This window comes from Maylandia zebra, linkage group LG20 (genome assembly GCF_041146795.1).
Source record: "Maylandia zebra isolate NMK-2024a linkage group LG20, Mzebra_GT3a, whole genome shotgun sequence".
Lineage (NCBI taxonomy): Eukaryota > Metazoa > Chordata > Actinopteri > Cichliformes > Cichlidae > Maylandia > Maylandia zebra.
In genome coordinates this window covers 7,282,364-7,295,210 of record NC_135186.1, presented here as the reverse complement: position 1 = coordinate 7,295,210, position 12,847 = coordinate 7,282,364, and the positions used below count along the sequence as shown (strand labels likewise).

At 38.0% G+C, this 12,847-nt stretch overlaps 1 protein-coding gene across 8 annotated transcripts in view; it reads right to left on the bottom strand.

Moving 5' to 3' along the window:
- Positions 1-12,319, bottom strand: part of ubr4 (ubiquitin protein ligase E3 component n-recognin 4) — a 56,755-nt gene extending 44,436 nt beyond the window's left edge. For 4 of the 8 annotated variants that reach the window (XM_023152315.2, XM_023152317.2, XM_012919885.3 and 1 more), the window contains exons 1-15: positions 12,189-12,319; positions 9,686-9,783; positions 9,451-9,554; positions 9,167-9,296; positions 8,772-8,917; positions 8,498-8,597; positions 7,843-7,984; positions 7,590-7,714; positions 7,343-7,467; positions 7,176-7,235; positions 6,848-7,038; positions 6,625-6,724; positions 5,955-6,092; positions 5,533-5,650; positions 4,664-4,705 (exon numbers count right to left, since the gene is read on the bottom strand). In XM_023152315.2, coding sequence (XP_023008083.1) covers positions 4,664-4,705; positions 5,533-5,650; positions 5,955-6,092; positions 6,625-6,724; positions 6,848-7,038; positions 7,176-7,235; positions 7,343-7,467; positions 7,590-7,714; positions 7,843-7,984; positions 8,498-8,597; positions 8,772-8,917; positions 9,167-9,296; positions 9,451-9,554; positions 9,686-9,783; positions 12,189-12,313 — 1,744 coding nt within the window. In that variant the 5' untranslated portion in view covers positions 12,314-12,319. The remainder of the gene's footprint in view (positions 1-4,663; positions 4,706-5,532; positions 5,651-5,954; positions 6,093-6,624; positions 6,725-6,847; positions 7,039-7,175; positions 7,236-7,342; positions 7,468-7,589; positions 7,715-7,842; positions 7,985-8,497; positions 8,598-8,771; positions 8,918-9,166; positions 9,297-9,450; positions 9,555-9,685; positions 9,784-12,188) is intronic. The other 4 variants (XM_023152318.2, XM_012919886.3, XM_012919887.3 and 1 more) reach the window with 2 other exon arrangements.
- Between the last annotated feature and the right edge of the window lie 528 nt (positions 12,320-12,847).

The following is a 12,847-nucleotide window of genomic DNA, read 5'->3' as shown; positions in this document are numbered from 1 at the left end:
AAGACATGCACTTTTCATTGCTGTCACTGAGAATACATGAACATATTAATTTGTATTGATTTATATTTTTATCTTTGTATAAGACAAGTGCAATCCAAAGTGGAAGTAAATCTGCTAGTAACAAAAGACATGCTGCAGTTTGTCAGCTACCATAGATGGTGGAGAGGAAAGCCACAATCATTCCTTTAAATTAATTTATATTATTATGAGCTCCAAGTTGTGCTGCATTAGAATTTTTACACATTTTATACATTCTTGTGTGTTTCTAGCAAAAATAAGAAACAATGCTAGAATTAGCTGAACATAAAGCACACGTTATTCTCAGATTGCTTAGAATCTGAATGTGCTGAACAGAGCGTGAGGATGCATTATTACACCTTCTGCAGAAAACACTGCTACAATCAACATGTCAGTCGGTCAAAAATATGATAAAATATAAAATGTGCACACTTCTCTTTAAATGTTTTGGTGCAAAAATATAAGACTGACTGTCACACAGCCTAGAACTACATAATACTGTACATTAATTTACAGTGATAGCTTGAAAAATTCATATTCTACCAAATAAAAATTCACAGTAAGAATTTAGAAAAAAAAAGCACCTATATAACAAACATTGAATTTAAATATGAGGGGAAAAAACTCATTTAAATCTTGTGTTTCTAATAGGTCGCCAACTCAAGCTCAACTGCTTCCCTCACCTGCTGAGCCATGACATTTTCTACACTGAAAAATTGTTTCACAGGCATTTTGATTCTGTGTGCTCAGCCTGCAGTACGATACAGGAGTAATTTCTTTGAAAGCAGGTTTTTAAGACCTATTGATAATAGTTTCAGTCCAACGCTTTCAGCTTAACCACAAAGAAAGTTAGAGTCTCTATGGCTTCCTTACTCGCCATCTGATTTAACTCAGGTGACAGCTATGTTATTCCTTGTAGGATATGTAAACAGATGTGATCTGTTGATGACAAATGCAATCAATCTTCTTTTTTTAAGTGCACTGCTGTCAAGTTCGTGGCTCTTATTTATTGATACAGCATGCTTGTCAAGGACAAACCACAACTAACAGATGTCACAAGGTTCCACTAAGGTTCAGAATAGCCACGGCATTGCTCATAATAGTCCCCACTGGGTTTTCATTCCACTTTGTCAATGTGCGTTTAACGTCTTGATGCATTCTCAATCATCCAGGGAAGTAAATCTCCAAAAAGTTGATTCTGTTCATCTGGACGTAGCGTTTTGTGGGAGAAACGTTTCGTCACTCATCCAAGTGACTTCTTCAGAATAAATAAACAGGGTGCACCTTTAAGACCGATTGTCTGCATGATCAACTCGGTCACCTATAACATCTCCAAGTTTCTGGCTTCGATCCTCAACCCGCTGGTGGGCAGTTCTGAACACCACATCCAGAACACCCTGGATTTTGTTGAGAAGGTGAGAGATGTCATTATGGAGGCAGATGAAACCATGGTAAATGGCCTGTATTTGTATAGCGCTTTACTAGTCCCTAAGGACCCCAAAGCGCTTTACACATCCAGTCATCCACCCATTCACACACTGGTGATGGTAAGCTACACTGTAGCCACAGCCACCCTCGCCTCTGTCAGTGCGCCCTGGGGCGCACTGACAGAGGCGAGGCTGCCGGACACTGGCGCCACCGGGCCCTCTGACCACCACCAGTAGGCAGGGTGGAGTGTCTTGCCCAAGGACACAACGGCCGAGACTGTCCAAGCCGGGGCTCGAACCGGCAACCTTCCGATTACAAGGCGAACTCCCAACTCTTGAGCCACGCCCTGCGACGTTACATCTCTCTTCACTTGCATCCCAGTCACGGAAGCATTGGAGGTAGTCCGTAAGAGATTACTGGATGACTCCAACCTCAGGGCCAGGATCTCAGCATCGACCAAGTGTGTTTGCTTTTGGAACTGTGTCTTCATTCCACCTACTTAACATACAAGGGTCAATTCTACAGGCAGAAACATGGGAGTGCCATGGGCTCCCCAGTTTCACCCATCGTGGCCAATTTGTACATGGAAGAAGTGGAAAAGAGGGCTTTGCTATCCTACCCTGGAACATCACCAAGCCATTGGTTCAGATATGTGGATGACAACTGGGTGAAAATCAAATCTCAGGACGTACCACATTTCACGGATCACATTAACTCGGTGGACCGACACATCAAATTCACCAGGGAGGATATGAAGAGTGGCAGGTTAGCCTTCATAGACTGTGAGATTTCCATCAGGAATGGGGGACATCTAAAAGCTGACGTTTACCGTAAACCTACACATACGGATCAGTATTTAAGGTTTGACTCATCATCCGCTGGAGCACAAACTGGGTGTCATTAGGACGCTACAACACAGAGCGAACACCATCCCCACAGACACAGCGGCCAGGGAGGCAGAAGAACATCACATCAAAAAGGCCCTAAGTAAATGTGGTTATCCCAGCTGGACGTCAAAGCTGGAAAGGCACCTAAAGAAAGTGCCAGTCGATCCAGGAGAGAAGGACAACCGCTGCCCAAGGGAAAACCTGTAGTGATCTCATATGTGTCAGCAGTATCGGAGCAGTTGAGATGCATTTTTTCTAAACACCGGGTCTCTGTGGCTTTCAAACCCCAAAACACGCTGCGCCAAAAACTGGTCCAGCCCAAGGATCGGGTCCCCCAACACAAACAGAGTAACATAGTGTACGCTGTTAAGTGCCAGGAGGATTGCCAGGATTTATACATCGGGGAAACCAAACAACCTCTGGCAAAGCGGATGGCACAACACAGAAGAGCTACCTCGTCAGGCCAGGACTCTGCAGTCTATTTACACCTATAGGCCAGTGGACACTCTTTCAATGATGAGGATGTACACATCCTGGACAGGGAGGAACGCTGGTTTGAGAGTGGAGTCAAGGAGGCCATTTAGGTGAAAAGGGAAAGACCATCTCTGAATCGAGGAGGGGGCCTAAGGGTATATCTTACAATGCTGTGATTGCAGCCATTCCCCAACTGTCTGTGAATGGTACTCATGGCCATTAATCAGTGGTCTTTGATCAGTGGGTTTTGGTCAGTGGTTGTTGATCAATGGTTATGAGAATTTGCATAATTAAGATTAAGGAACTGACCTCCCAGCCCATTGTTCCTTCAGTGGGCTGGTTTCAGTCATTATGCAAATGCACTGTTTATAAGATTGGGGAAACCTGCAGTCAGCTGAGACTGAAGAAGTCACTTGGATGAGTGACGAAACGTTTCTCCCACAAAACGCTAGGTCCAGATGAACAGAAGCAACTTTTTGGAGAATGTGCGTTTAAGTTAACAAAACAAATTACAAATTTGACCAGTCTCTCCTAGACCCTGCCTTGGAGGAAAAAATTAGTTCATGAATAGAATAAGACGCATTCATCTTTGTAAAACTCTTCTGCTTAGCTATGGAGGAAAAAAAAAAAATTCCTAACAGAGCAGCATTGACCTGGCTGGTTTCAGTGAACACTAATAGGTGTCTGACACCAACCAGCTCTAGCTAGGAGACAAATTAATAGCACCAATCTAGAGAGATGGTACTGCCTGGTTTAGTTTACATGGGTGTACCATCTATATTAGCTCTGGATCCTTCCCCATAATGTTTTTAAATTTATAGCCACAAATTTCATTGATTCATTGTGCTCTGTGCACTTACCATGCACAAAACATTCATATTCTTTAAAAAGGTGATATCACTCAACTACACTGAAAGTTTTCAAATACAAAAACAAGACAACTTTAGTGTTTCAAAAGAATATCACAATAATTTGATATTCACATCTGCATGCAACATACAAAAATGAACTTTTCAGGTGACAGCAAGATGTAGCATTGCGTGTTTAAGCTCATTAAGCACAACTTGAATTTATTGTATTTAAGAATGATACCACTGCTTTGATGTGGGTCTTGATTATTTTTGCATCAAGAGTTTTTCACTTTTTTTTTTTTAAATAAGTTTTCTAACAATTTTATCCTCATTTGTGTTAAAATAGATTCAAGAGTCGGGGGTAAAATGGATTTTATCATTTTGTAGTATCACAGCCAATTTCAAAAATAATTTTCTACCATACTGAAAATTGTTTAATTTTAATTTCAACCACGACCTGAAAAGTCATTAGGCCAGCAATAAATGTTATACTTTTAAAGCATTACTATTAGCAGCTATCTTATAACAAACTTCTTTCTTTGGAGTCGCTGTTGAAAAAGGAAAGAGGCAGAAACTGGAAGACAAAAGGATGATAAAGTAATAGAGGTAAAGCTCTTAAAATAAATCACTGAGAAATGTTTTATGACTTCTGTCAGTAACTGTTAGTGTAATTATTCAGATAATTAACTAGTTTTAATGAAAGCTTCAGTAGTTAATAGTTTAAATAATATCCCACATATCAACACCACTGGTATTATTCTTTAAAACAACAAGCCACAGATGAACCTCTTTGATAAAACAAGTTTAATTTAGTTCATATGAATTATAAGGCAGAGAAACTCTGATAACAGGGAGTATTTTGTCAAAGACTTCATCTGTGGCTTTATCATTTTCTAGGCCGTTAGGATCAAGGCTCAGAGTCTAAATTGTGAGACATACAATAACAAAAATGAATTTAGGACAGCGGACACCAAGTCTTTGACCTGAGGACAGAAAACTGCTAACCTGAGACACAAGCTGCACTTGTCTTCTCCTGTCTTCTCTCTGCTGAAATAGTAGACACTGTCAACTACACTGGTATTATTGTGATGGACAAAATTTTTTTAAATCACATCACTGTGAGCGTATGTATGAGTTTACCCTTCGCACTGCTGTCATTACCTCACTGACTTAACCACTGACAGCACACTTGTTTCACTCCTTCAATTAAACCAATTTAAAAATGTTCCCAAATACTGAAAATACTGCATTTGTTATCTTATCCAGCTCAGCACTGACAGAAACTCAGATCAAATGGAAATGTGTAAAAATATATGTGACTTTACTTTCACCAATTGAATCCCCACTGTGATGCAGAGAAACCTGAAGCATACCTTGTAGGAATGAAACAACACTTCTTGGTCACCATGTTAAAACAGAATTGAGTCCTTAAATGGTGAGTTCATGTGTCTCCCCTTTACCTTTAAAGCTAGATGACAACATCTTTGTTTTTAATTGTCCATAAATGCAAGAAAGTTTGACCCTAAATTATCAATATATTTTAATAAATTGCATTTTTGTATATATTAATTGCAAAAGTAGAGTGCTTCATAATTACAATATAGATACATATGGTCATGCTAATGTAATCCCCTGTTTTTCAGTGGATTGTCTGTATTTTTTAAGTTGTTGCTTTTTTATTAATCAATCCAGGAGTAGCATAACAATGTCTGAATTGTTGAGAGTATCATCTGCATTCCCAAACCCAGGATTTAAGAAAAAACTGTCTGCAGCACACAGGGAGCAGTATGTCTCTTTATTTGCATAACTGAGCTGCTATGTAAATGCATACTTTATGTAACAAACAATTGTTTGAATCCAAAGAAAATAAATACCCTGGCTGCTGTCCTCCTCTGTACTGCTGAAATCATCCTCATAGTAGGTGTTTGAATCTGTAGAAGCACTGGCATCACTGCTGACTGAGCCCTTTCTCTGACGCTGGAGAACACAAGCCTAACAGCAGATAAATGAAATAAAAGTCAACGTTTAAAAGTTTGGTTGGGACACAGAAAGTTTCCAGGATTCACCCGAGAAGTCAGCTGCAGTATACCTACATTTGAAAATGGCTGGTTTCAATAAATAATCATCTAGACATCCACTAATTTTGTAAGGGATAAAAAAGGATAAACTACAAAGATAAAAATGAACCAGACAAAATCTGTTGCTTGTTTCTTTTGTATCACAATATCACAATTAATGTTCAAATCAATAAAACAGCATAACTGCAAATGCAAATTACAAATACAACTGACAGCACCTTTTTGTAGGAGGTGGAGAGAAGTGTGAAGAGCAGATTTGTCAAGGGAACAGAGTCAATGAGTCTTTGAACCCTCTGGCTGGAAGTGCTCTGTGCCATGATGTTGAGCTCAGCCGGTGGTCCATCACTTGCCCAACCCTTTAGATTTGGCAGAAGGGGGGAAACGGCTTTTAAGGAACACAAAATACTTTCAGTAATTACTGAAGCATACTTGGATGCTTTTGAATTTTTTATTAATTGAATTCATTTCCTACCCTGAAAGGGTAACAAAGAATTAAAATGCTAAAAAAACCAAAAAAAACCAAAAAAAAAAACCAAAACAAACCCAAACAAACAAACAAAAAATACAACAACTTTCAAATCTGTGCGTCTAATTTTAAATAAACATGCAATCTTGTAAAACAACAAGGAACTTATACTAAATATGAAGCCATGAAGATTTAACTGAGGTACAGTAATTTAAAAAAAAAAATTCTTTTGGTTCCTCAAACAAGAGATGAAGGCTTGAATGTAACTAGCTACATTAGTATTTAATTCAATTTTACAGTAGAGGGTTTAAACCTACAAACGATTGTGACATCTGAAACCAGCGATAGCGGTGGCAAGTACAGTATGGCTACAATGGCAGTTTTGTTTTAATGCAGCCACGTTTTTTTGTTGCTTCACTTACTCTGTGCAGAGCTTCAACCTGCAGATCCTGGAAAAGTGAAGTCAAAAGTTTGATTGCATGGTTGGCCAGGATAACAGACAAAACCCCAAAGCCTTGGTGTCTTGAGAGGGAAAACAAAAAAGATCAAAACAGAAAAAGGCAAAACATTAATGCACACAAATGACCTTTTATGCATAAGCATACCTACTGAACTAAAATTGTCTTTATTAAGATTTAAAAATACCCTTTGCCAGGACCAAGTTTAGGTGACCCTGCGCCATCCTTGGTGCGACTTGCAATATCACGGACACGCAAAGCAGCCAGGGGATCCTTCTCTTTTCCTTTATCTGCCAACGCTGTCGGGCTCAGGTTAAGAATCAGATACAGGCTGTTTAAGAGGCACCAGGCTCCAAGCAGTTGGAAGTTCTGATAATGCTGCAGAACAGAGAAGAGAGAATTTTAAAAATATCAGTCATAATACTTAACTTATAACTGACAGTCTAGGACTGTCAATTATAAATATATATTTATTCTTCTATTTGCGCAATATATCAATCAAAATTGGTACTCACCTCTCCTCCAGCTCTGCGAGAGTTGCTGATGGCTTGTCCGATCATTTCATAAATCTCCAGCTGTTGTGAAGACAAATATATGTCATCTTTTTAAATCTTGTTAAAATATACATGTTAGTAAGACAGTAATTAAAGACTTTTTAAAAGTGATTAGTTATAATACTTACACATTTCTGGACAATTGTGGCTGCATCATTTTCATAGTCCTCTTCTTTGGTACCAGTGGAGGCAGAGCGAAGTTGCAAGCCACTACCCACCTGTAGAATGGCCATGCAAGTGGCCACACTTACACCTAAACAAGTAAAAACGCATTGTAGATGTTTTTGTTTTTTTTTCCTTAGTTTGGTTTTTGAATGTTATAGCAGCCTGAATCACATGGTATGTTTTATTTTAACCAAAAATGTAACCACCTACCAGCATAGAGACAGCTTAGAGCCAGCACAGTCATATCCAGTAGTCGTCCTGGTGTCAAGGGCTCCAGTACAGGCAAGGAAAGTGTGTCCAAAGCCATGGTCACATCTATCACCAGTGAGTGAAATCTATGTATTTTAAGTACAGGATAACAACTTAATGTTGGGGCCAGTGGTGAAATGGCCAGATGCCAAAATTAAACACAATTTCTTATTAGCCCAGTAGATTTAAAGAAAAAAAAAAAAAAAAAGAATACCCGTTGCGAACAGCAGTGGCATCAGCCACTGTGGCTGGCATGATAAAGAATGAGTTGGCTGATACAGCATCCTGGAAGCGGTTGATGTAGCGTAGAAAGTAGGGCAGGTTGAGGCACACTCGTAACAACTTCTCAGACCCACCTGGAAAAATTACATTAAATCAAAAATTTAATCAAATAATAACTCATTAAGTTTCATTTTAAATTAATTAATGGCAGGATTACTAAAGAAACTAAATTTTCATTGCAATTTGTAAAGGAAAAAGTGCTTTTACAAGGTTACGTATAATTTAGAGCTCAAGCGTGCTTTCAAGAGTGAAAAGTAAACAAGGGACCATCTGACATTTTGAATCAATAGGGGGGAAAAATGTACATTTTCCACATGGATGTGTGGGGGAAAAAACAAACTCAATTCTGGATTACAGCCACTCACAGTGTATATATACACTCCTGTATGGAAAATCAATTATTGAAGTATATTCATCATAGTGTGACTTAATGGTGACATTTACTAAACAGATATTTTTCAAAAAAAAAAAAAAAAAACAACCCAAGATTTCTAGTCTCCCATCTTTCAACAGCTGCGATAAAACTTTTAAACCCTGACCTGTATATAGTAGTGTCAAAGGTCCAGTCTCTTGGAACAACTACTTACCTAGTTCCTGTAAGCTTGACACATTCTGGGACACAAAGGCATTTTTCATTTTGGTCTGAACAGCTTGATCTGTATTTTGTTCATCGCAATCACTTTCAGCCTGTAATTAACAAGAGATGCAATGATTACAAAAGATAATTTTCAACAATACAGTGACAGAATATTATTTTAAATGCAGCTAACAAAATTAATTTAAAAGGAAAGGGGAACAAAAGCAGAAGCTGCGTAACTTCTGCTAATAGCAATCGAGAGTAGCTGGGTCATTAATACTTGCCTGCATGTGTGCTGCTGATGGAGAGGCCAAGATGGTGGTAAGGTCAGGGTTAAAAACTGATGTCAGCTGATTAAAGAAGTTCATTTGTACTTCTTTTTGTCGAAGCTCTGGGTTCACAGCACTGGGTAACTCCTTCTGATCTTCCACTATTAAATGAAAAAAAATGGCACAAGAGTTTCACCACATGTCAAGGCTGTTAATCAAAAGGGCCTCTGTGACAGCCCAGGCAGATAAATACTCACAGCTTCATTGAATAATTATAGTATATAGAAAACTAATAGACCAAAAATGTCCAAATCCTTCCAGTGAATTTCCAGTTTTGGCCATATAACTTATTCATGTTGTCTACCAGGACAGTGAAGCATTTTTCAGTTTTGTCCTTTATGGAGTCTTACCATCTGAAAGTGTCTTGACGGTTTGAGGCAACTTGGCAGATTTCATCATAGCAGTGAAAGTAATGATTTCTGTGCGATCTAGTCTGCTGCAGCCAGTGCACAGTCCCTTTATTAAAAGGATCAGGTGTTTCTAAAGAAAAACAATTTTTTTTTTATTTCAATACATAATTCCATACAAATAGAAAGCAGAAAACCACCAGAAAATGCAAATCAGTGATAACTAGAAATGACTACACTAATGTATTACAATTGACTACACCCACCCTGCTGACTGTCTCACTTACCTGTGAAACTGCACATGCCTCATCAGGGTTCTCCAAGCGCAGCAATGAGAATTCGATCAATACTTTGCACGCTGCAGCAACTGACAGCAATTGATTTCTTGGTACTGGGGAAACAAAGAAAAGAACAAAAATAACATCTAGCAACAAAACAGTTTTCACTGAAAGATTCTGGCTCATTGTCAGTGAGTGGCAGTAATTTGTCTATTACTCTTAGGAGAAAATGAAATACACATACTTTGTCCACATACTGTGGTGATGTAATGTGCTGAGAGTGCCACGAATGATGAGTAGAAAGGTTCATACTGCTTGTCGTGGTGAAGAATGTCTGATTCACTGCAAACAAAGGAAATATGACTTTTTACACAACATTTATAGTGGGTTGTTTTAGTTTGTTTGGGGGGAGGGGGTAGAGAATACAGATAGGACAGTGACACAGAGTGGATTTGATCTAACTCCTCCTCCTTTCCTCAACTAGTGTCTTAATTCTTCCACGCAAATAAGAGTAAGAGGTGCAAAGATGGGAGTTAAAGTGTTCACGGGACAATCTCATGTTCTGCTGTGTCACATTAAACAGATGGCAACCTCTCATGATGTACATCAAATCAACTGCCATACTAAATGTCCAAGTAACAATAAAGAAAACAGCTGCTGACTGCAGCCTTACTTTTAAAATATAGACAGAATCAGCTCCATCTGTTGCTATGGTGACATTACATTGTGAATTGTGAAATTGATTCCTCTGAGGCACTGCAATTATGTAAACTTTGCTTACCTACAGTTTGTCCAATGTGTTTGTGCAAGAATTCAGTCTTAAAAATTAAACTTTTTAAAACAGACTTCTTATAATTATAATTTATTATCATCCATCCATTAACATTTCTTACACATTTTGTCAACACAACCCTTTAATAAAATAAAAGAATAAAATGGTTTAATGGTTATTAAATGGTTTATAATCTGGTTAAAAGTTAGCATCAAAATAATTACTGTTCTTCAGTATACACCACCTCAGTGACTTAACTAATTAACATTTCTGATACATCTCCCAGGAGCATTAGTTTGTCTCAGTTAAAAAAAATTTTTTTAAAAAAAAGAAGATAAATTTCATATATCAAACCACAATCAATTGCAATATATATGCAACAAATAGTCAATATTATCAATAATTAATTGAACCTTCACAAAAAACAATCATGACCTTCACAAAAAAGCATTAAAATAGTAAAATGAATGCTATTGCTAACATGCTATTGACAAGTTGCAATAGCATGGCCATTCTGGTATCTGTGCTAGAGTGTGCTACAGTGAGAACACAAAATTTATAAACCTATCACCCAGCTTTACCAAACTCAGTGTGGTCAAACTCGTGGTATGCCATTTAAGCTTTAGCAATTCAAGCCTACTTCTTCAATGTTGTCTTCACAGAATGAAATAGTTCTTTAGGACTTGAGATGTAAGGAAACAAGGTGTGTTTATGCTGTTGGTATTGGAACTGGCTTTTGGTGTGGTTGGAATTTTTTAAGTACTTTTACATAAGCACCTGGGGCCTCTAATAAGCAGGCTTGTTACAATTACATAACTGAAAGAAAGAAACATTTTATCCAATACTTACATAGATAATGGAGTCTTATTTTATTTTAATTTTTTTTTATTATAGTAAACTGCACAATAGGATAATTCAACTACACAACACTACTTTCAATCCTCGTAATAGTTATGTTTGCATACAGCCTGTTGCACTGGAAAACGAAACCAACAGACATACTAGGAAGCTTTTTATTTCAGTGTACTAGCTTATGTTACGCCACAAACAGAGAATCAAGGGAAAACTACGGAATCAAATAAATCATTCAACAATACTTGCAAAGCACTAATATCACATATTCCTACTTTTATGAGAACATAAATAGGTGGGAATGTTGTAACGAGATAACAAGTTCATTCTGCACCAGCATCTTTGTGGTTAAGCAGAACCATTCAGCATTACCTAAAGTACAAGTCTTAGAAGCAATAACCCTAAATAACAATTTTACTAACAACAAGTTGACGGTAACCCACCATCACCTGATCAAAAATGAGTGGAGAGATAAGGTCCCCCGCCTACTTCCAGCCTAACCACAAGCAGATGACGTTAGGCAGACTGGCTATTTTTGCCACCCATATAATGCGTGATTTGGCTAATGACATGCCCAGATTACGCCTCATAATGCAAGTGTTGCTGAATTTAGCCCAATTAAGTCAGCTGACGTAGTCAAATATTACTCTGGCTGGGGCGTTTGAGGGTTAGCCAGTCCAGTTGGAAGGCCCCCCGAGTTAGCCTGTCGGCTAATGTTTGTGTTAGCTAGCTAATGATGAAGCAATTTTGTTAAAGCTTACACTGCGACACCGTTTAACGTTTGCACAGCGCTGACATTACGTTAAAGATAAATGTCCATCAGTCATAAGACGTGCGTTGTTTCAAACTCTGTAGTCAGCAGAAAGGAAACGCTAAATAGCATTTTGAGTAAGTTAGCTGTCATTAGCATATCAGCTAACGTCTGGAGCTGACTCCATGCCAGTGCAAGTTAAGCTTAAATAGCTTGCTAGCCGCTAACGTTAGCAAAATGGGTATCGTTTCCCATCCAACTATACTAACCAAGCTAGGGTTAGCAATTTAGCTAGCTAGCCTACGCCTAGGTGGACACAGGCAGTATTCAAGCAAATATGAACCTGCAATTTATTGACAATTAACCGGTTACCTGTTGATTATAGACCCAATAAGCTGAGGTAGCTCCTTCGTCTCAAAAGCAGTGTACGAAGCTGATAAAAGCGGCCGAACTGCCGCTGTCCATTCGTGTTCCCCATCTCCTCCGCTCGACGCCATCTTGAAATCCTAACAGAAAAAACTAGTTACTGGAAGAAGAAACTGTGGTGTAAGTAAATCTTGGGGGCGCTCTCACTCTGATACCAGCCCTGCCAACATTTCACTCGAAATGTTTACTGGTTTACTGTTTCTAAACCCATTTTAAATTATGTATAATAATATAGTTCCCATTTTACAGGAACGAATAAAGCGATGTTTTCCCCTTCATTCATTTGTGATATAATTACATATACAAGTAGTAAAACTTACATATTGGTTGTTTTGTTTTGTTTTGTTTTACCGCGTTTAACTTATCTTTTTATTGTTTTAATATTAACTTCATCAACAAACCAATAATCAAGTTTTTGACTTTATGTGACTTTCATCCACATATGTTAATATTCTTGTATAACGATAGATAGATATAGTAATACGACACCTTTTGATTCCAAAAAAGCCAACAGGACTTTATCCAAGATCATCAAGTAAGTAAAAAAAAAAAGAGTAAATATTAATTCATATAATAAATAAAATAAAATAAATATTTTATTGTCT